At 40.2% G+C, this 23,685-nt stretch overlaps 1 protein-coding gene and 1 long non-coding RNA gene across 4 annotated transcripts in view; one reads left to right on the top strand and one right to left on the bottom strand.

The window, feature by feature from the left end:
* The first annotated feature begins 3,106 nt into the window (after positions 1–3,106).
* Positions 3,107–13,970, top strand: LOC130184238 (CMP-N-acetylneuraminate-beta-galactosamide-alpha-2,3-sialyltransferase 1-like). Of its 2 annotated transcripts, XM_056400118.1 has the most exons (9): positions 3,107–3,249; positions 3,555–3,734; positions 5,076–5,291; positions 6,526–6,808; positions 6,950–7,143; positions 7,328–7,507; positions 9,803–9,848; positions 9,939–10,058; positions 11,079–13,970. In XM_056400118.1, exons 4-9 carry the CDS (start codon positions 6,566–6,568, stop codon positions 11,244–11,246), a joined length of 951 nt encoding a protein of 316 aa, XP_056256093.1. In that variant the 5' UTR covers positions 3,107–3,249; positions 3,555–3,734; positions 5,076–5,291; positions 6,526–6,565; the 3' UTR covers positions 11,247–13,970. The 2 variants fall into 2 exon arrangements, with proteins under 2 accessions (XP_056256093.1, XP_056256094.1); XM_056400119.1 differs by lacking the exons at positions 3,107–3,249; positions 3,555–3,734; positions 5,076–5,291 and adding an exon at positions 6,129–6,343.
* Positions 8,858–23,685, bottom strand: part of LOC130184239 (uncharacterized) — a 31,122-nt gene continuing 16,294 nt past the window's right edge. For both annotated transcript variants that reach the window (XR_008829949.1, XR_008829950.1), the window contains exon 4: positions 8,858–8,931. This is a non-coding gene — a long non-coding RNA (uncharacterized LOC130184239). The remainder of the gene's footprint in view (positions 8,932–23,685) is intronic.

Here is a 23,685-nt window from a genome sequence, read left to right as displayed (position 1 = left end):
AACAGCAGCTCCACCACAGTTTTCAACTACACCCTCAACTTCGCACACTGACCATACGCTATCCCGCCATGTAGGTTTTGACTCAGTCTTGTTTACATTTAAATTACAATATGCTTTGTCTTTATCTTTCTGATTTCCACTGTTACAGACTGGACTTTTCTTTGAATTTGATCACATGGCCACAACATGACCGAACTGGTTAGAGACACTTTCCTTGTGATCCATGCATCTTTACCTACTCAGAAACTAATCTGGCCAGCATTGTGCAGCCCATGCCTCTCTGCAGGAAATCTCCAGTAAAACACAGTGAAAAGCTTGTTTATCACCTAATAAAAAGTTGTCATTGTATGTGTGTGAAGAATGAGCTCTGCTGCGGTGGGCTGACAGATGGCTGTGTTCACTCAACCACAGTGACAACTCCATCAGTCGTCGGCGATTGCATCACCATCCATCAGCAGAGAACAATTACCTTATCATTCATCTCACCAAAGAAATTATATTACCACTCATTCAAGTAGCAGCTTCGTTTATCATCCATGACCAGGACCTGCGCGCAGTCGCACCAGTGTGGCGCTGACATGACAGCGGCGCCTGAGGAAACTGTTTTTGTGGCAGCGTCCTGCTGTGGCTGATGAGATAAACAAATGATGAGGATGAAAAGTGGAAAATTTAGATAGCCTGTCTTAGTTTCCTAACTTACAGCTGAATGACCGGAGCAAAATCTCTCAACCTTCAATTTGTTTCTTTTATTATTGACAAAAAAAAACAAAAAAACAAAACATAAAACATAAAATCTGAGACTCGTGTAACAGAGCAGATTAGACGGGAAATAATTCTTTAAAAACCGTGTCTTCTCTAAGTGAATGCCTCAAAATGGTACAACTTTTTTGGATGCATTGTCGCATCTTTATTAAAAGAAATTAAAGTAGGTAAAAAAAAGTATTAAAGTATTAACATAAAATTTGCATTTAAACGCACAGTATGTAACCTCTGCCACTAGAGACCCCTACAGTAGCAAATGACAGCGTTCGATAATGTCCTGAAGTAGAATGGCATCATGGGAGGTTTTTAATGGCTGCTAAATTATCCACGGAGGTCTCCTCCTCTCCATAATCTCCCATTTTATCCAGGACATGAGTATATCTATCTTTATCTTCATATGCTGCTTTGGAAGAAAAAGCAAAATGTATTTTTTTTTTTTTTTAAATATATTTTCCCCTCAGGATAATAATATCAAACTTGTACTATGCAAAGATGTCAGCATCTGTCGCCTCCTGGAAGGGATCCAACAGCTCACACTGTTCATCCGCATCAGTCGGAGTCATTAGTCATTACTTCCATTACTTTTATAAATAAGCTGCTGTAGACGGTAGATACCACATCAATTACTGAGTCGATGCACTTTGCAAACTGCAGCAGCCCAGATGATCTACGCTCTTTTACTTTCACACATTTCTGCAGTAAGCCACGTCCTTTCACACATTTCATGTTATTATTCGTGCTGATCGGATACTCACAACACTGAAGCATCTGAGAGGCAGTAAGTGGAAGTACTTTGGGGTTCTTCACTGTCGTTGGCAAAAGAGCCAAAAGGCCGTCTGCTGACTTAGCACCTGCCTTATTTTACAATGACAATCAATGACAATGAAACCTGCCAACAGCAAATCCAAGTGAGGCAGCAGAAGCACCAGAGACAAGTACAGAAACGTCAACTGTACAACATCGTACACACTCAGCCTCAGGCTCCTCGCCAGCAGCTCATAAAAACACCATCACTGATGGGCTGGCAAGATTCATATGCAAAGACATGTGGCCCATTGGCATTGTTTTAGGAGCAGGTTTCAGGATAATGACAGAAATGGAGGCACACAGTACAGTTTGATCTCTATCCATCAGGGTGCCACTGACATATCAGGATATATAGACTTAGACTATAGCGCTTTGATACTTTCACAGTATTAATATAGAACCTAGACCTGCTTTATAATCAAACAACATATGGACATCTACCTTTATACAATATGGGACCTTTAATACTTCACACTGTCAGAGTGTGTTGTGTAGCACAGTCATTGTTTTTTATTCATGAACATTTTCATAGTTGTTCCCACATCACAGTACGAAGTCTATGGCATCTGTGAAATGGGAGTAAGATCAAGTGTGGTGTAGAAAAGGGTTGATTGAGTATCAGTTCTTCAAAAACTCACAGTAAAATGAAGCAGAAACGACAGATATCCTGCAGTGTGGGAAACCTGTAGACAGAAGTCAGAATTGAAAAAGGAAAAATGTAATAAATGTATATAAATTTACCAACTAATAAAGGGTTTAGTGCTGTAGCTTCCACCCTGGGAGTTGGGGCACCTAAAAGGGGTTGCAAAATGAATCTAAGGGGTTAATTGTGAGATGATTTACATTATGTGGTAGAAACTTGTACAAAACAAAATTCTCCAGTCTTTGTTGATTTGATCTTTTCATGCCTCTAAAAAGTCAAATGGCACAATCTGAAAAAGAAAAATCGAATCAAATTTGACTGAAAGACTGACTCCAGGCCAGGCATCCCATCATAAACCCATAGCCCCTCCCACCAGGCTTAATATTTACAACAACAAAAAAGAAGATATATCGATAAAGCAAATTCTCTGGCTAGATAAAGTTGTCATAGTTTATGAAATAAAAACGTATTTAAATTAATATTGCAAACAGGAAACAAATTAGTGTTATCACGTGACCCCTAAGCGCGCGAAATCGAACTATTTAACAAAGGAAAATGCTTCGCCCCTGTTTTGCCGACCTCACATGAAAGCCGGCGAGGCGAGGCGCGCGCTATGCCACGCGCCCTGACAAAGTGTAAGCAACACATCGGTAAATGTATCTGTGTGTATGTGAATGTACACGTAAATATCAGTACAACAGCCAAGTTTTCACCTGTGATCACGTCACTAAACAGTGAAGGGAGGAGGAATAACAGCGAATTGTGCCGATTGCTTCACCAGAACTGGGAGGAGGGAGGGAGAGGTGAGGTGAGGTGTGGTGTCGCGTGCATGTAACCCGCATATGACCCTTAGTCAGTGACTGCTCCAGTACCAAACTGACTCGTTTGTTTTGCCTACCGTAACTAAATAAAGATGATGTGGTAATTTGTTCCTGGCTCCTGAATGTAGACTCACTTTGTATTTTACTGCTCACTTTGCTTACAGATGCAAACAGATTCCCAGTAACAAGCATCAAGCAGCCGAGATGGTGTCAAAAGTGAGGATGTTCATTTTGCTGCTCTGCGTCAGTGTCTTTGTGGTTTTGAGGGAACGTGTGGCGGAAGTGTCTTTGGAGAATTTCTCCCCTTTCCACGACACAAGCCCCTGTGCCTGTGGGAAATGTTTATCAGAGGATGATGTGTGGTTCATGCAGCGTTTCAACAAATCTGTTGAGCCATTTTTGTCAGCAAAGCACAGTCTCTCTGAGGCGGCGTTCAGGTGGTGGAAAGTAAGTAAGACTGACTTTATCTGTTTCTGCCAATGACAGTAACGTGATGATATATATTCCTCTGCGCTATTTAGAATGAACACTGGCCGTACCAAAGGCTACGAAGCAGATGTTGGGAAAAGAACGACTCATCATGTCATGTATCCAGAGAGCGCCGTGGACTTGGACAACACCACTCATCTTGTGTTGGTTCCATTCAAGATACAGGACCTGGAGTGGCTCATTAAAGCCTTCACTACGGGGTTTTCTGGAGCGTGAGTCATATTTTATTGACTATGCATGTGATTGTCAAATTTTCCCAAATTACCATTTCATTTCTTCATATCAAGGCAAACACAACAGTTGCTACATGTGATTGGCTCGTTCAGGCTGAAACAAGAGCCAATCACATACCTGCTCTGTACTGTATGTTTAGATTCAACTTTTCTCTCCCAGAAATAATGTTTCTATACAACTAGACTGAATCAGCAAACATGTTTAGCTGGAAATGTCATTTTTGTACGTTTTGATATGTTTTCTATGAACACAACGAGTCAGTGAGTGAGTCAGTCAGTGATCACCTTTCCGTCACGACACATTTACCTTGGATACCATGGAAACCTAACAGGTGCTTTATTATCTGTTGGTGCTATATCCCATTGTTAGGTTGGTGTGTTAAACAGGACTTTGCAGCCTCTGCAAATGAAGGCAAAGGTAACACACTGAGGAATGTCAGTCTGGCTGTCGTGGCAGGACGTTTTGTAGCTTAGGTCTCCCTTTCTAAAGGAGGACAAAATCTCCAAACATGGCAGCCCAGTCATTAAAGGGCAAACTACTCTACTCACATATATACTCAGGCTCTTCCTCTGTGCCCACAACCATTGCATTAATCAGTGTCTTTCCTTGGCTATGACTGCTGGCCCACAGCTTATTGGACATTACTGTTAATTCAAAGAAACCTTTGCAAGATTGTCTTGAAACCCATATGTGCCCGGGGAATCCAGGTTAAAGGGCTCAACCTGTGAACAGAGAACAAGTGTTAAGATGTAAAATTTCTTTTCTAGTTGAGCAGGCTATCAGAGCATTTCCATGCACCTAAGTAAAGTCAGAACTCTGGGATTAAAGTCTGAATTCTTGCAAAAAATAAATCTTCCATAGGTGAAAACCCTGTATTTTCATATCTGGAAATATAGTTTTTTTTTCAGATGAACTGAAGAATAAGGTGTCACTTTTTTTACACTGAGAAGCCATGTAATATGCTCATATTTCAGAACACACCTATGCAGGCTATTTGTGTGTGTGTGTGTGTGTGTGTGTGTGTGTGTGTGTGTGTGTGTGTGAGTGTGTGTGAGAGAGAATCACACAGCAGTTGGTGTGTACCATGGTGTTTACGCTTCCCTTCTGTTCGACATGCTATGGTCTGTTGGGTGACGGACATTGTGTTTTTTTTGGTTTTGTTTTGTTTTTATCTCGTAAAATCTGGATTGAAGCGGGTCACGGGACACCAACTTTACGCCGCTGTTTCTTTCCTCTGGAGCTTTAATCTTATAAAGAATGAGGAGGAGGATGAAGATGAACGAAGGAGTTTAATTAACTTGGGGATCCTGTATTTGCAGGTTGTGATACACCTGCAGGAGTTATTAATGTACACGGATTCCTGTCTCCGTTTGAACTGTCTCTGTCAAACTGTGGAGCAGGAGGAAGACTTGGAAGCCACACCTTTCTATTTTTAAATCCTCTCCACTGAAAGTTTGGCATTACCTGCCATCAACTTCACTGGTGTGAACACTGGCCAAATATAAGTGGACTATAAGAGGATTTACTCCCATCAGGTAAGAGATAAATCAATTCATGATAAATACATTTTAAATGATAATAATAATAACAATAATAATGACTGGACTTTCATAGATTTAAGGTAAATTCTGACTCATAAAATAATGGACGAAGAATCAAGTAACAATACTGCCACCAGAAACGATGTATTAGCATATTATTGTTATTATTTAGCATTATTATTATTAGTATTAGTAGTAGCTTTGTTGACAATAATAATGATAATGTGTTATATAATAAAAAAGTCTGAAGGAGTTCTCATCAAAGACAAAATGCACTGTGTGATTTAACTGTCAGCTGTATTTTACTGATGTGAAGATGAGTTTATGTAGAGATTTATTTTATATGGATTTTATGAGCTGTCGCCAGTTCTGTCTCAAACTCCTCCTCAATGGGAAAAAAATACAGGCAAGGTCAAAGACAGTTTGGGTCTTATACATTTGCTGACCTCCCAAAGTGCAAATTATGCAATTATTTACAATAAATAAATTGAAATAAATAAAAAATAGTGAATAGGCTAACAAAGGTAAAGCACTCTGTATGTAAGCGTTCAGACTGACTCCAGGCCAGGCATCCCGTCATAAACCCATAGCCCCTCCCACCAGGCTTAATATTTACAACAAAAATAAATAAATAAATAAAGAAGATATATCGATAAAGCAAATTCACTGGCTAGATAAAGCTCCCATAGTTAATAATAAAAATAAAAATGTATTTAAATCAATATTGCAAACAGGAAACAAATTAGTGTTATCACGTGACCCCTAAGCGCGCGAAATCGAACTATTTAACAAAGGAAAATGTTTCGCCCCTGTTTTGCCGACCTCACATGAAAGCCGGCGAGGCGAGGCGCGCGCTATGCCACGCGCTCTGACAAAGTGTAAGCAACACATCGGTAAATGTATCTGTGTGTATGTGAATGTACACGTAAATATCAGTACAACAGCCAAGTTTTCACCTGTGATCACGTCACTAAACAGTGAAGGGAGGAGGAATAATAGCGAATTGTGCCGATTGCTTCACCAGAACTGGCAGGAGGGAGGGAGAGGTGAGGTGTGGCGTCACGTCACGTGCATGTAACCCACATATGACCCTTAGTCAGTGACTGCTCCAGTACCAAACTGACTCGTTTGTTTTGCCTACTGTAACTAAATAAAGATGATATGGTAATTTGTTCCTGGCTCCTGAATGTAGACTCACTTTGTATTTTACTGCTCACTTTGCTTACAGATGCAAACAGATTCCCAGTAACAAGCATCAAGCAGCCGAGATGGTGTCAAAAGTGAGGGTGTTCATTTTGCTGCTCTGCGTCGGTGTCTTTGTGGTTTTGAGGGAACGTGTGGCGGAAGTGTCTTTGGAGAATTTCTCCCCTTTCCACAACACAAGCCCCTGTGCCTGTGGGAAATGTTTATCAGAGGATGATGTGTGGTTCATGCAGCGTTTCAACAAATCTGTTGAGCCATTTTTGTCAGCAAAGCACAGTCTCTCTGAGGCGGCGTTCAGGTGGTGGAAAGTAAGTTGACAACTTGCAAGAAAAAGTGACCCATCAGGAAATGAAATATGAGCATATATTGACACAGCTTCACTGACTTTTTTCCCCTATGTAATACAGTTCACAACTTGTCTGACAGTATTTTATGTTTTGCTGTGTTAGGGCATACAGCTTGAAAAACGCAACTTCATTTACTACAGTGCAACAGTGGACAACCTGTTTAAGACGTTCCCAGCCACTCCAGATGTAGAGGCCAGCTCTGACCGCTGCAGGACTTGTGCTGTGGTGGGGAACTCTGGTAATTTGAATGGATCACGTTATGGACCTCTGATAGACTTCCATGATGTTATCATAAGGTACATTTTTATCTGAAGGAAGCTGTTTTAATCTTTTGAGCAATTATTAGCGACCCCGTTGGACACACACTGCAAATTTCCTCCTCTGTGTCAGAAACTAAAAGTTCAAATTCAAGCAGCCGCTTCATCTGTTTCTGCCAATGACAGTAACATGTGATGATATATATTCCTCTGTGAAATTTAGAATCAACAGTGGCCGTACCAAAGGCTACGAAGCAGATGTTGGGAAAAGAACGACTCATCATGTCATGTATCCAGAGAGCGCCGTGGACTTGGACAACACCACTCATCTTGTGTTGGTTCCATTCAAGATACAGGACCTGGAGTGGCTCATTAAAGCCTTCACTACGGGGTTTTCTGGAGCGTGAGTCATATTTTTATCGACTATGCATGTGATTGGCAGTTTCCATCTGTATGTAGACGTAAAGTATTAAATACTAAGTAAACAAATCGGATAATGACGCTCAGATTCTCCCTTCTCTGTGGCTCTCTGACCTGTTCCAGACAGAAGCCGGAGAGGGGATATGTAAAACTACATTCAGATGGTTTTTGGTTCAAATAAAACACAGGAAAAGTGTAAATATGGAACAAAATATATAACAAGAATATGAAATGTTATGTATGCCATTATTATTCAATTCCGTTAGTTTTTATTTCCCAAATTACCATTTCATTTCTTCATATCAAGGCAAACACAACAGTTGCTACATGTGATTGGCTCGTTCAGGCTGAAACAAGAGCCAATCACATACCTGCTCTGTACTGTATGTTTAGATTCAACTTTTCTCTCCCAGAAATGATGTTTCTATACAACTAGACTGAATCAGCAAACATGTTTAGGTGGAAATGTCATTTTTGTACGTTTTGATATGTTTTCTATGAACACAATGAGTCAGTGAGTGAGTCAGTCAGTGATCACCTTTCCGTCACGACACATTTACCTTGGATACCATGGAAACCTAACAGGTGCTTTATTATCTGTTGGTGCTATATCCCATTGTTAGGTTTGTGTGTTAAACAGGACTTTGCAGCCTCTGCAAATGAAGGCAAAGGTAACACACTGAGGAATGTCAGTCTGGCTGTCGTGGCAGGACGTTTTGTAGCTTAGGTCTCCCTTTCTAAAGGAGGACAAAATCTCCAAACATGGCAGCCCAGTCATTTCAGGGCAAACTACTCTACTCACATATATACTCAGGCTCTTCCTCTGTGCCCACAACCATTGCATTAATCAGTGTCTTTCCTTGGCTATGACTGCTGGCCCACAGCTTATTGGACATTACTGTTAATTCAAAGAAACCTTTGCAAGATTGTCTTGAAACCCATATGTGCCCGGGGAATCCAGGTTAAAGGGCTCAACCTGTGAACAGAGAACAAGATGTTAAGATGTAAAATTTCAATTCTAGTTGAGCAGGTTATCAGAGCATTTCCATGCACCTAAGTAAAGTCAGAACTCTGGGATTAAAGTCTGAATTCTTACAAAAAATAAATCTTCCATAGGTGAAAACCCTGTATTTTCATATCTGGAATTATAGATTTTTTTCCAGATGAACTGAAGAATAAGGTGTCACTTTTTGTGTGTGTGTGTGTGTGTGTGTGTGTGTGTGTGTGTGTGTGTGTGTGTGTGTGTGTGTGTGTGTGAGAGAGAGAGAGAGAGAGAGAGAGAGAAAGAAAGAAAATCACACAGCAGTGGGTGTGTACCGTGATGTTTACGCTTCCCTTCTGTCCGATGTGCTACGCTCTGTTGGATGACAGATAGATGCCCGGGGAATCCAGGTTAAAGGGCTCAACCTGTGAGCAGAGAACAAGATGTGAAGATGTAAATTTAGTCTAGTTGAGCAGGATATCAGAGCATTTCCATACACCTAAGTAATGCCTCACAGTCTGCTTTTTCCAGTACGATTATTTCTTAAATGTCATGTAAACGAGACGCCGGTAGAGTTCCTCAGGAGAACACTGTTTTTTGTTTTACAGCAGATAACCAGGTTTCTAATCGGCTCTTTACAAGTATGCATGTTCATGTCAAAAGACTGCAGACAGGAAACGTAACAGCAGAGCCGCCGGATGAAATGAGAAACCAGCACAAAGTTGCCTCTAGATATGTAAACAAGTCTGTCTCCATGCAGAACATTTGACTACTTGTTAAACTCTGGGACAGAGACGGCGTCTTCTGTCACGACTACAGTTAAAATAAGTAAGAACGGCTTTCAGCGAAAGGTCAGGGGCAGGGGGAGAAATCTGATTACTGAGCTGTTGCAATGTATACGCAGATTTCCAGTAACCAGGTTACTACAGAGCATGTCAACACATTCTCTGTTACACATATACTGTAATCTGGTTTCTAGATGTCTGCTCTGAAGGATTCTGTAGGTTTTCAGTGTATCACTAAAGAGCCCCCTCGTCTGTGACAACCGATTGTTCATTTTGTTGTTAAAGATTAACATTTATATTAGATCGACCTGCAGCGCACAATTTACATCCAATGCAAACATTCAGTGCCAAGTGCAGTAAGTCGTGAGCCCTTCATTTACTGTACAGACTGTACTGTCTCTCGTCGGCTTCGTTAAACCATAACCATGAATTTTCCTTTTGTTCAAGACATAATGAAGGAAAAGCATCTGTGCTTTAGTTTGATTTTGACATTCCATGTTATTTCCTCCAGGTCCTACATGCCAGTAAAATCACACATCAAAGCCAACAAGGACTTGGTGAGAATTGTTTTGAATGTCAACTTCGTTGGCTGCAAAGGTGATGGTTCATAAACAACAAGTTTCAAGGCTAATTCTGATGTGTGACAGGTGATGGTGGTCAATCCAGCTTTCATGAGGTATGTTCACGACACATGGCTGGAAAAAAAGGGCAGGTATCCGTCCACTGGCTTCATGGCTTTGGTCCTCGCCCTGCACATTTGTGACGAGGTAAGTTAATCTTTAGATTTAACAAACTAATGATTGACAAGTTGTTGCAAATAAATGATGAAGGATAGAAAAAAACAAGTAACCTTGTGCCATTTCGCAGCATTTTACGAAGGTTTTTCCTGCGTTCTCAGTTAATGAATAAGTCCTCCAAAGTAAATGACAAAATATGCTTGTAGCCTTCCAAAACAACATATGAGTGTTTTATGAATGACCAGTACAAAAACCACCTCCATGATAAAGGTTAGTTCAGGTTTTCACACAAACGTTTTATAAAAGTTTATATTTATTCACACATGCACGTTGTAATTATTCCTCCTGTGCATACTGGCCATGGAGCGATGACTTCCTAATGCGACTTCACTGTAAGAAAAAGAGAGGAAGAATGTAAAGTTCATCCACCCTGACCTCCTCTGCAAGAGGTTTTTTGTCAGTGCTGTAACAAAACACACATTACCATACCTCCGCCTTGGATTCTGAGAAACAACAGACATAATTCACAATAGTCATGAGAGGCTCTCGTCAGGGAGAGGTTGTTTTAGACACTTGAACAAACAGTGCTGTCATTGTGCTGGTGAGGACAGTCTCCTCCGAATGATGCCTCTGATTGCTTTTCAACATGTGGCCACGTTTCCGTTTCTCCTGCCAATTTAGTACCAGCTCAGGTCAGATTCAGACGATTCGATAGAGCTTTCTTCTCAAAGAGTTAATGTTGAGATGGGAGATTAACAAAACTGGGTACCAGTCTGTTGCATCGGGCAGCAGTTTACTCGGTTTTAGTAACGCACATCCTGAAATGTGTTAAAAGTTGGGTGAGCATTGTTGTTTATGTTAAATAATGTTGTTGGACGTCAGTGTGTTATATCTGCATATCTGTATCTGCTTAGTTTAACCCACACTGACTGACTGACTGACCCAACTGGCTTGATAGGTTGTTTTGTCTGAATGAGATGAGCCACTCTGCCAACGCTGCTTGTGTATAGTTTGATGGTTTTATCATATATTCATTTTTTGTTATCCTAGGTCAGTGTGTTCGGCTATGGAGTGGACAAAGATGGAAACTGGAGTCATTACTTTGAAATACTCAAAAACAAACACCTGAGAACTGGACCTCATGCTGGAACGCATGAATATGACGTTATTCAGCAACTACACAAAAATCAGATAATCCATTTTTTTAAAGGATGGTAATTTTTTGTTTCTCTTTTTGTTTGTGTCTCTTTCTATTTATGTCAATTGCATTAACATGAGCAGCACTGTGTACTTTAACCAGTGTGCGAATTATACCATGGCGTTACATACTGTATATATGTGTATATCGCCATCATGCATGAATGGTACATTGGCATAGACTCATTTTACACATCATCCACATTGGTGAAGATATGAAAAAATAAAAAATGCATGGCAAAGTAACATTGTTAATATTTTTAGAGAGCATTTTGTGAACTTCAGTTTGGTTATTGTATCAGTTGACTCCTTTTTTTTTTATCTCCTCGCTGCGATCCTCGACCGCAGTGGCAAATAGGTTTTGTTGAAAATGTAATCTCTGGCTGGATTATGTTCAGAGGCAGAGTATTTTATTAAGGAATAAGAGTCAAGGTTAGGGAAAGGTCATGGTTTGTTTGTAGTTTCTGAATTATAGTGTATTATTATAAAGTAATATTTCAATCAGGAGAGAATTCATTCTGAATCGACAAATAAACTTGTGTTGCGAGAGGAAAAGTGAGAGATGTGAGAGTCTTTGGCGACTAGACCCCATCGTGATGTCATGATATGTGAAAAGGGGATGAGGCTGTGTGAAGTATAGGAAACCCCCCGGGGTCTAGACACTGGTGGTGGTGGGAAGAAGAGAAGCTGGAGTTCTGGGTGTGATGAGGACTCTGATGAGCTCGACCTGGCACTGGATATAAAGACTGGAGGTGGATGGGGTGGAGGAGGGTCGCAGCAATATGAACTGACAGCTGCCAGCGGAAGAGGGCAGAATGGATTTTAAAGTTTGACAGTGACAACGCAACGACCGGCTGGTTTAGGTTGTGGCGAAATACGATTTGGTTACTGGAAACACCTGAAGTAAGCCGATTACAATAAGTGGGGTGAGAGAAGGAAAAAGAATTGTGAATGAAAATGACAAAGTTAGTCTTCTTGATTGAACTTGATCAAAACAAGCTTCATTTAATACTTTGGATAATGTACACTCTCCTTTAATGTGGAATTATATTTGTGGAATATGCTGGGGGATTTTTTCTCTTCCCCCATATGTTTTACTTTTTCTAGTTTGACTTTAATAGGACACCTGTACGCAGCCAATCATGTGACAGCTGTGCAATGCATGACATGTGTCAAGGCAACAGAGAACATTCAGAATGGTATGAGAAGAGAGGTCGGAGGAGAACGACCAGGCTGGTTGGAGCTGACAGAAACTGGCGTCAACAGCATGAATCCATGGACACACCTTGTGTCAACAATCCAGGCTGGTGGTGGTGTAATGTTCTTGGGAATATTTTTCTTGGCACACTTCAGGCCATTTTATTACCAATCAATCGCGGCTCGAATGCCGCATCCTGTTTGATTGTTGTTGCTGGCCAATGCGAGTTAAACAAACAAAATGTGTCAGATTAATATATTAGCGGCTGCTAATTAGCTTAATTTAGGTGTGTCATGCCCTTAGGCATGTACTGTGCCAGGAACTCAGATTTTTATGCTTTGCCATATTTTGTAAAAAAATTAATAAAACTCTTGACATTGATGGGCACACAACCAGACTGTAACTTATGGGACTGGTTTCACTAGAGGGGCGAGGCATTCAAACTGCTCCCTGGGAGGAAACTAAAGTTGTTAAACAGGGAATTCATAACAGTGATGGCTTTTTGTTGTTTGGATATTGACAAATTTAAATGTTCCTTACAGCTTTATTCAGACACAACAGGACATTTATGGAAAGGGCTGCATGTGTGCAGTCTATTTAGCATCAGGCGTCTGGTGGCTTTTAAACTTATTTTGGCCTGGAAGCCTTAATTTCTCTAGTGATTCTCTGATGAATCCCTAAACGAATTACCTCATTAATTTCATCATTTATTAGGAAATTCTGCTGCCTGCTTTATAATGTCTGACACAAGGAAAGAATGACCAAATATTAAGGTATTAACTATTAGATCTTTCCTAACGTGTGTGCATACAGAAAGTGCTGTTAGTTGTTGACTTGGTTAAGGGGGTTTGATCAACATGTCTGTTATAGAAATAAGCAAAAAAGTAACACACACAACAAATCAAACTACTGAACAATAACAAAAGACAGGAGATGGATAAGGGCGGCCACCATCATATAACTCTTTTCTACTTTAATTTTAATTTAATGATCTGTAACCTGCAGATTACCATAACCTGAACCATTTGAGATCTTATTGGGAGAACTGCTGTGCCTCTCCGCTGTATTTCACAAACAGGGAAGTATGTGATGTACATCCTTGAAAAGGCAACAGCAGGACATCCTCATTTTCACACAGTGTCCAAAATGCACACTCCATTGTTTAAAGTTTAAAATGTGCTTGCTGTTGTGCACATATTGGAGAACTATTTCTCCATTTACAGACATCAACTGCAACAGTCACAGTGACCATATTTAAATTAAAATTGTTGTTTTTCTTGCTGTTATAATTCCTCCTTTTCATGCAGGCTATTATCTATTTTTTTTATTGTCATTATCTATGCAGAAATGAATTCTAAAGTTCAGCAGAAGCTATTATGAGACTCCACCAGCCTGAAATAATCAAATCAAATGGATATCTTCCAAAGTGACCGTCTGTGTGCTTTTGTACAATACTCCCTCTTTTTGGTTACCTGGGGTTTCTTTGCTGAGCTGCCGTAACACAATGAAGATATTTTGTACAATAAAGACTTGATTTGTCAATCTCAGACTACTGAAGCATCATATTAACTTCATGCAATTAATTTCTGCACAGAATAAGAACTGTGGATTATTGTTCCCCAACATTGAAGAAGTATTAATGTGATAGTTCAGGTTACTTGATGTAACTAGTGCAAGACAAACTACACATTAAGAAAAAAAACAAAGAAAACAACATGAAACAACATCATAATGAGGACAGTAACAAAACATTTTTTTCTGCTTTCTTAAATTACATACAAATCTATGTAAAATTACAGTAATATATGTATATATATATATGTATGTGTATATATATATATATATATATATATACCAAAATGTTCATGTTCAATTGTTCCGTTTTAAAAAAAATAAAGGCCGATATTCTTTTTAGAACCTCCATCTACCCATCCATCACCTGCCCCAAATCTGGTTTGCCTTATACATGCTCTCATACTTGAGAGTGCAAGGGATAAGAGTTAATGAGTCCAATTAGCCAATAAGAATCAGCTTTGTCCATTTCTGCCCGGATACTGTGTTAGTAGCACCTGAGAACCTGCTGTTGGTTATCAGCTGTCTATGGGAGAGCTACTATGGTGGTTGAACAGTTCCTGTAGCTCAGAGCTCAAAGTAAATTCAATATGTCTGCTTCCGTATTTACTGTTGTACTGTCCTATTGCATTGCAGGCACATAATAACATACACCTGGAGGTGGGGGCTGGGGTTGCTGCATCACCGTCACCACCCCCACTACTCACAGGATGAATTGTAATAACTTTGTTGACAAATTTGAATTTGTCCAACTCTTTGGTTCATGACAAAATTGCTGCAAAACTAATGACATTGCCGTCACCTTCAACTGTACTTTGTGTTGAGTGCTAATTAACAAGTGTTATTACCTGACATTGTGTGCACTGACATCGTGAGCATTTAGTGTGACGCACGTCTTGAAAAGTTGCATACATGTCTATCGTTTCTGTCAGCCTCTATTGGTATTCAACTTCATACCCGCTTCCACCTAATTCTGGGCTCAGCGGCATGCAGTGTTGATTATTATTCCATAAATAAGTGCAAAATGAGCTCCAATTAAGAGGTAATTGGAGTTTGAGCAGTAACAAGATGCTAATGAAAATCCCATGCTCATGATGGGACTGTGAGATTGCTTTTGAAATTAGGCTGCCTCACCAGTTCTGTTCTCCGTGGACAAAGGAATTACACAGCATGGCTCTGGTTAAAGGAAGTTCTTGGGCTAATTACTCTGAAACCCCAGTGAAGTCCATTTGTGGACTATAGTGTATATAATGGCCCTCTGATTGCCTTTGTAAACCTCTCATCTCACAACGCTGCTCGCAAATCTGAATTTATCACAGATTGTGTTTTGCACAGTGGAGGTTTTTTGTTTTGTTTTTTTCGAGTATTGTTATTGATATATTTGCAACATTTGAGTTGACTGATTATATTTAAGGTTGAAATGCAGTCCACAGTAGATACAGTTGCTATATGGGAAATGATGATGTCAAAGAAGTGTGTTGCTCGTATTCCTGATATCCACAGACAAATAATAACATTAAGGACACTGCCATTCCTGCAAAGGTCAAAGGCAGAGCCGTTTCCTTTCTTTCAATTACTTTCAATTTCCTGTCCTGAAGTAAAATAACAAAAACAATCTGTTTTGGTTTAATATCCCTGGGTTTATTACATCCTCTGTTGCTGAAGTAATTCTAGACTCCACACATGTCAAAAACATCACCTATAACATTTCTAGATTACGCTCCTCTCTTCCTCAATCCGTTGCAGAGACTGTCATCCATGCCTTTATTACATCTTGGCTTGATTGCCGTAATGCTCCTCTCCTGTGTGTGCCCACCTGGGGGTTAAATAGACTTCAGTATGTCCTCTGTGTGCCCACCTGGGGGTTAAATAGACTTCAGTATGTCCTCTGTGTGCCCACCTGGGGGTTAAATAGACTTCAGTATGTCCAAAAATTGGCCGCGAGACTTCTCTGTCTCACGCGCTCTTGATGGGAGCACATCATTGCGCTTATTTTACAATACTTCTCTCTTTTACAAATGTCTCCGTGGCTTGGTATCTCCCGACCTATCCAATTCTTCTCCATCCCTGTAAACCTACTTGATCACTCCGTTCTCTTGATGTCCATTTATTCCACCCCACCCCCTCCTCCAGACTGAGCACCATGGCTCTTAGTGTAGCTGGTCCTAACATCTGGAACAGTCTTCCCCAGGGTCTGCGCCGCTGCACATCTGTTTTATTATATGTATAGAGAATTATTTTACTGTTATTTTTTATCTTCTTTTTGTTCTCAATGTCGTATTCAATCCGAAGTGTCCTTGGATGTCTTAAAAAGGCACTTATAAATAAAACACCCAGTCAAACCTTATCTCAGTGTTTGCTAAATCCTGGGCCCATGTGTCTATTGTTGGAAGAAATTATTTATTGACACCAACTGCAATTCAACTGCCATGACTGGCACATTCAACTGTTATCTTTAACCAGGAAAAAAACAAAAAACACACCTACTGTAAGGTGATGTTGACGCTCTCAGCTTCTACGTACAAGGCGGCATTGTATTGTTTCATTCCTTCTGATGTGATAGAACAGCAGCGTTCCCTCTTTTCAAAACTGACTCATACCTGCTTTGTTTGTGCGTGCCGCTGCCGACTAACTATACAATGCAGTTATGTGTGTTATGGGAGACCAACTTTTCTGACGTAATGAATTGTCATTCTCCACCATTCCACATGAACACGTATCCTTATTCAGAGTTTGGCTTCTGAGCGGCTAAGTCTCCATCATCCCCGCTGAGTGATGTGTTTGCCTGCTGAGTCAGTCTTTATCATTCTGTATAGCAGTGTTTTCTGGCTCCGAGATAAACTGATAAAGAGATGGGTTTAGGTTCCCCCGGTCTGCTGTCTTAAACTGATAAATTGTTAGCAAGAATTTCCAGGCAATAGGAAAGGTTTTTCAAATCAAAGTGTTTGAGGCGCAGCAGTTATCTGATGTTATGGCACCGTGATGCAAAACAATATGAATGTAACAAAGCTTCCTACATTTAAGTTTACATTTATGTCATACTGTCCATCCTTGGATTTGATATAACATGATCATCATGGCTGAGATTTGAATTTCATAAATTACACTGTGTTAAAAATTTTGTTTTTTTTTAGTTTAAATAAAAGTTTAAGATAATTAAATAACACAGCTATTTTTTCGCCATCGGCATTCATTTGAGTAAAGATTTGGATATTCAAATTTTAATTTGACAGTAGGGACATTTCCCTACCAGATGGTCAAATGTGCCTACCACTGTTTGCACCGGTCTCAAATGATCTTGCTATTTTAATTTCAGCGTGCAGGTGCCAGTCCGTGCAGAGTTGTCAGGTGTGTTTTTTTACTGCAAAACGTTGGTCGTCATCATAAAGAGTGAAAGATTTGGATATGAGGGATATTTGACTATGATCTGACAACCGTCATCTTCAAACTGCATTCCTCATCCTGCAACTAGTTTTTGGTTTTAATGATGTAGCTGATTGGTGCGTTGCAGAGACTGTCATCCATGCCTTTATTACATCTTGGCTTGATTGCCGTAATGCTCCTCTCCTGTGTGTGCCCACCTGGGGGTTAAATAGACTTCAGTATGTCCTCTGTGTGCCCACCTGGGGGTTAAATAGACTTCAGTATGTCCAAAAATTGGCCGCGAGACTTCTCTGTCTCACGCGCTCTTGATGGGAGCACATCATTGCGCTTATTTTACAATACTTCTCTCTTTTACAAATGTCTCCGTGGCTTGGTATCTCCCGACCTATCCAATTCTTCTCCATCCCTGTAAACCTACTCGATCACTCCGTTCTCTTGATGTCCATTTATTCCACCCCACCCCCTCCTCCAGACTGAGCACCATGGCTCTTAGTGTAGCTGGTCCTAACATCTGGAACAGTCTTCCCCAGGGTCTGCGCCGCTGCACATCTGTTGTTTCTTTTTCTTGTTTAGGCTGTCCTTTCCTGGTCCATCGTGAAATGTATTTATTGTTTTATTATATGTATAGAGAATTATTTTACTGTTATTTTTTATCTTCTTTTTGTTCTCAATGTCGTATTCAATCCGAAGTGTCCTTGGATGTCTTAAAAAGGCACTTATAAATAAAACACCCAGTCAAACCTTATCTCAGTGTTTGCTAAATCCTGGGCCCATGTGTCTATTGTTGGAAGAAATTATTTATTGACACCAACTGCAATTCAACTGCCATGACTGGCATTCAACTGTTATCTTTAACCAGGAAAAAAACAAAAAACACACCTACTGTAAGGTGATGTTGACGCTCTCAGCTTCTACGTACAAGGCGGCATTGTATTGTTTCATTCCTTCTGATGTGATAGAACAGCAGCGTTCCCTCTTTTCAAACCTGACTCATACCTGCTTTGTTTGTGCGTGCCGCTGCCGACTAACTATACAATGCAGTTATGTGTGTTATGGGAGACCAACTTTTCTGAAGAAATGAATTGTCATTCTCCACCATTCCACATGAACACGTATCCTTATTCAGAGTTTGGCTTCTGAGCGGCTAAGTCTCCATCATCCCCGCTGAGTGATGTGTTTGCCTGCTGAGTCAGTCTTTATCATTCTGTATAGCAGTGTTTTCTGGCTCCGAGATAAACTGATAAAGAGATGGGTTTAGGTTCCCCCGGTCTGCTGTCTTAAACTGATAAATTGTTAGCAAGAATTTCCAGGCAATAGGAAAGGTTTTTCAAATCAAAGTGTTTGAGGCGCAGCAGTTATCTGATGTTATGGCACCGTGATGCAAAACAATATGAATGTAACAAAGCTTCCTACACTTAAGTTTACATTTATGTCATACTGTCCATCCTTGGATTTGATATAACATGATCATCATGGCTGAGATTTGAATTTCATAAATTACACTGTGTTAAAAATTTTTTTTTTTTTTTAGTTTAAATAAAAGTTTAAAATAATTAAATAACACAGCTATTTTTTCACCATCGGCATTCATTTGAGTAAAGATTTGGATATTCAAATTTTAATTTGACAGTAGGGACATTTCCCTACCAGATGGTCAAATGTGCCTACCACTGTTTGCACCGGTCTCAAATGATCTTGCTATTTTAATTTCAGCGTGCAGGTGCCAGTCCGTGCAGAGTTGTCAGGTGTGTTTTTTTACTGCAAAACGTTGGTCGTCATCATAAAGAGTGAAAGATTTGGATATGAGGGATATTTGACTATGATCTGACAACCGTCATCTTCAAACTGCATTCCTCATCCTGCAACTAGTTTTTGGTTTTAATGATGTAGCTGATTGGTGTGTAGTTTAATGAGTTTCAAATGTCACATGATCATCTGTGGTCAGGTCAGTTGACTGGACGTAAGGCCTCACAGCTGACAAAGCATAAAAACCAAGCCATGAGGTGGAGGGAAGTGTCCGCAGAGCTCAGAGGCAGGATTGTGTCGAAGCACGAAAGCAAGAAACTTCCAGAAGCACAACCTCACTGCAGTACTGCACTGATCTGGGCTTTATGGCAGAGTGTCCAGACAGAAGCCTCTCCTCAGAGACAGACACATGAAAGCACCTAAAGGAAACCAAGGTTGAAATGTTTGGCCTCAATTCTAAATGTCATGTCTGAAGGAGACCAGGCACTGCATCACCTGCCCAATATGGTGCATGGTGGTGGCAGCATCAGGCTGTGGGGGGTGTTTTTCAGCGGCAGGGTTGAGGGAAAGCTGAACAGAGCAAAGTACAGCGATACCCACAATGAAAACCTGGTCGGGAGCGCTCGGGACCTCAGACTGGACCTAAAGTTCACCTTTCAACAGGACGACGACCCTAAGCACACGGCTAAGACAGCACAGGAGTGGCTTAGGGACAACTCTGTGAATGTCCGTGAGTGGTCCCACCAGAGATCTGACTTGAACCCAGTTGAGTGGATCTGCAGAGAGGAAAAGGCAGAAAATCCTCAAATCCAGGTGAGAAAAGCTCATCCCGTCACACCCAAGAAAACTCAAGGCTGTAATCTCTGCCAGAGGAGCTTCAACTAAGCACTGAGTAAAGGGTCTGAAAAGTTTCTGAATGCACTGTATTGATAATCACAGGAAGGTATATTGTCATAAGCTGTGTTGAAATGAAAGGCAGGGCTGGTATGTACCCTGACAGCGCGCACATTCATATATGTAACCCATATATATATATATATATATATATATATATATAATATATATATATATATATATATATATACACACTATGTATACGTTATCTTCATATACTGAAATACTAATTCACAGAAAATCATCAGCTGCAACCTTCATCAATAAATAGTTTTTTTTTTAAATGTTAAATGTTAAACACAAAACATGTTATACTCCACACTGTCACTTGGGACTTGATGAAGACAAATTCATTTCATGTTGTGTAACATTATACACTATATACAGACAAAATTACCTCCAATGCTACTAACATTAGCTACAGTAATCGTATAAAACAGGGTATATAAGCAGCAGATGTGTGTGGGTACGACTGTTACAGTGAACAGTTTACAATAACAGTGCCTTTTATGAGCCATTGAGAATCACTGTCATTTTTAATGAAATATAAACCTAAGAGTCTGTTATGTATTTTTTTTTTTACATATATATATATATATTTTATTATTTCAACATTAAATATTTCTCCTTTTAAATGGAGTCTCTGTGATACAAATGGTGCAGGTTGTGATGGCTGGCGTTGCTTGCACTGCCCTCTGGTGGTGTTTGGCAGAAACAGCAACACAGTGCCGTTTTAATTAAATGCTTCCCACATCAACACACAACAATAAAGCTTTTCTAGAGACTCACAGCAACACTCCCTCTGGTTTAACCACTACCTAGATTTTTATGACTATGCTGTGACACCTAATTGTTCCTGCTCCTTTCTGCAGGGTTTTTTTCTTTTTCTTTTAAAAGGCATTCTGGGTAAACACAGTTAATCATAAAATGTTTCCAAGGGTTGGCATTTTCTTTATTTTTGGTGAATTTATTCTCGCATCTTTAATAATCAGTGGCGTTTCGCTGATGAGCCTGGATGCACATGTAAGATTTATGATATTTGACATGGTATTTACCTCCCAAATGTCAACCAATCATGCAGTTTATTCTCTGGGGTGGATACATGCACTGGAGCGCTTGAGACCTCAGGAGATGTTTCAAGGAGATTCTCTCATGGAGTGTTATCATGATCTCACAAAGATATCTGTGGCTTCACAACATGTACATTTGTCACAACATATAATAACCTTTACTAATGACAACGACAATATGGTCTCCTGCTGCTGCGTTGTCTCTGCACTAAGCAGGTAGTGTTCCTTCAGGCGTAAACAGGTGGCCCATCTGCGGCGTGTAAATAGTTAAATTTCTAATTAAAGTGGTGTGAGGCAGCGCTGATAGTGTTGTCTTCGAATTACAAAGCACTGGAACTTTTACCATTGCCACTATTAAAGTGCAAGTCTCCAGTTAAACCCTGGATGAGTTTAATTAAATAGCAGTCAGGAACTCATCATACTAATGTTTAATAGTTTTTTTTTTCCTCTTTTGTAGTCAAGGTGATGACAAGCAGAAATGGAGACAAAAAAAAAGACATGAAAATTATTACATAGGCCGCTCCTTCCTGTTTTATTAAGAAACAATCAAGCGAACAATCAAGGAGACTTGCAATGTACTTAGGTGCCTGTTTAATTCAAGCATCACAGCGATGAGTCTTTGCAAGGCTGATTTCATCATTCTGACTGAACACGTTTCTAATTTCATCTCATTTAACTGAGAGTTGCTTGTAAGACTGAATATATTCATTAAAAAGTGAGATCTCAACACGAATACATTTATGATGGACATCCATGTACTGAAGCATCTGATGCTTCGTGTACTTTCCATCCCGCTCAGACTTACTCAGTCGACGAACTGAGCCTATATGCACCAGCTGAAAGGATTTCTGTCACTGAGACAAGCCTGAACATACGCCATTCATCAAATGTCTCTCAGTTGTTATTTTGGTCGAGAAAAGTTCAGGGAGATCTGTCCAGCTGCATGTAATTTATTCTGCAGCGGTTTATTGCTGACAAAGCCGGATTATCAATCAGGCAAAGTAGGCAACAGCCCACGGGATCCAGACCCTCAGAGGCACTGAAGTCCCCAGGTTCAGTAGATGGCAATTAGTATGTGGTAATTTGATTAACTGCAAATTCATGGAATATGCACTACTAAAAGCACAATATCAGCTGAAATGATAACAGCCTTCAGGCAGCGTGGTGGCTCCTCTAGGAAAAACGTTGCTCTGTTGGTCGGTCAGTTTATCCGCCACTTTGGCCCAACAGCCTGAAATATCTCTACAACCACCGGATGGATTGGCACAAAATTTAGTAGAATAAGAGAATTAATCCTAATGATTTTCATGATGCCCTGACTTCTCCTCTAGCGCCACCATGAGGTTCACATCTAGCTGCCATTTCTCCAACACAAACACCTTCAACACGAACAACATTCCCATCAGCCTCGGCTCTACTTTGTGTTTAGTGCTAAATAGCAAATGTTAGTAGGCTATGTTAACAAGCTAATCTAAGATGGTGAACATGATAAACATTACCTGCTAAACATTAGCATGTTGTCATTTTTAGCGAGTTAGCATGCTCACATTAGCATTTAGCTCAAAGCAAAGTAGCTAGCATGGCTGTAGACTGTTAGCCTTGTTAGCCAATCTTTTAACACCTTTACCACAGTGGTTCAGTTAATTTTACTGACATGTTTCTACAAATTAAATGTATATATTATTTATTTGTTTTGCTAGTTTGTAGAAATGTAATTGCTGTGTTTGATTATGTTGGAGGAAACATATGCTACGTACTTGTACTGACTGTTATAGGGAGGTGGTTGGAGTAGATAGCGAGGGGGTACAAAACAGGAAGCAAGACTCAGTATGCAAACCAGAGTCTCACGTGCGATTACACGTGGGCAGCAAATAAGCTCTTTGTCAAGGTTAGGGAAAGGTCACGGTTACGAGTAAATGTTAATAAAGCAAACATGGCCCGTCTCACACTCGCTTCATTTCACCGGTCAACTTCACTTTCCGTGAAAACAAATGAATGCCAGTCAACATTTTGCAGTCACTGTGGGTTTAGCATCAACGTTCTGCAACATGACAGACACGTTTATTTACACAACTATGGCAACAGAACATTTCTATCATAAGATTGCAAGTTAAAACATGCACAAGAAGGCACTTTCTGTTGCACATGGTTGGATATTATGCCTATACGGTATCAACTTACCACAAACAAATTGGCACAAAGCACACCTAGAGGAACAGTAGTATTAAGGAAGTGCAGGTTGGTGGCTCTGCTTAATTTGAGGAGAACAATGTACAGTAGTGCAGTCTGCTGTGCTCTGTCTCTGATTGGTACAAAGGGGGAAACATGCAATACTATAAAAGGAAAGTGATGTTAGGACACTCGCATGGAAAAGAAGAATAACAAAGACATCACGCTCAGAATGGTCATACATACTGTATATATTTATATAAATGAAAAGGAGCCATCACTCACTAATGCCACTGTACACTGTGTCATCTGTACATTAATGGCCATACTCCATGAAGGTTACTGAGGCTGAGGAGGCAAAAGAGAGCCAAGATTTTAATAACTGTGGAGCTGCAGCAGAGGCTACTTGTGTGCGGAGAGACACTTG

Source organism: Seriola aureovittata, chromosome 16 (assembly GCF_021018895.1).
Source record: "Seriola aureovittata isolate HTS-2021-v1 ecotype China chromosome 16, ASM2101889v1, whole genome shotgun sequence".
Lineage (NCBI taxonomy): Eukaryota > Metazoa > Chordata > Actinopteri > Carangiformes > Carangidae > Seriola > Seriola aureovittata.
Note: the sequence above shows the minus strand (reverse complement) of the source record. Positions and strands in the feature narration are given on the sequence as shown.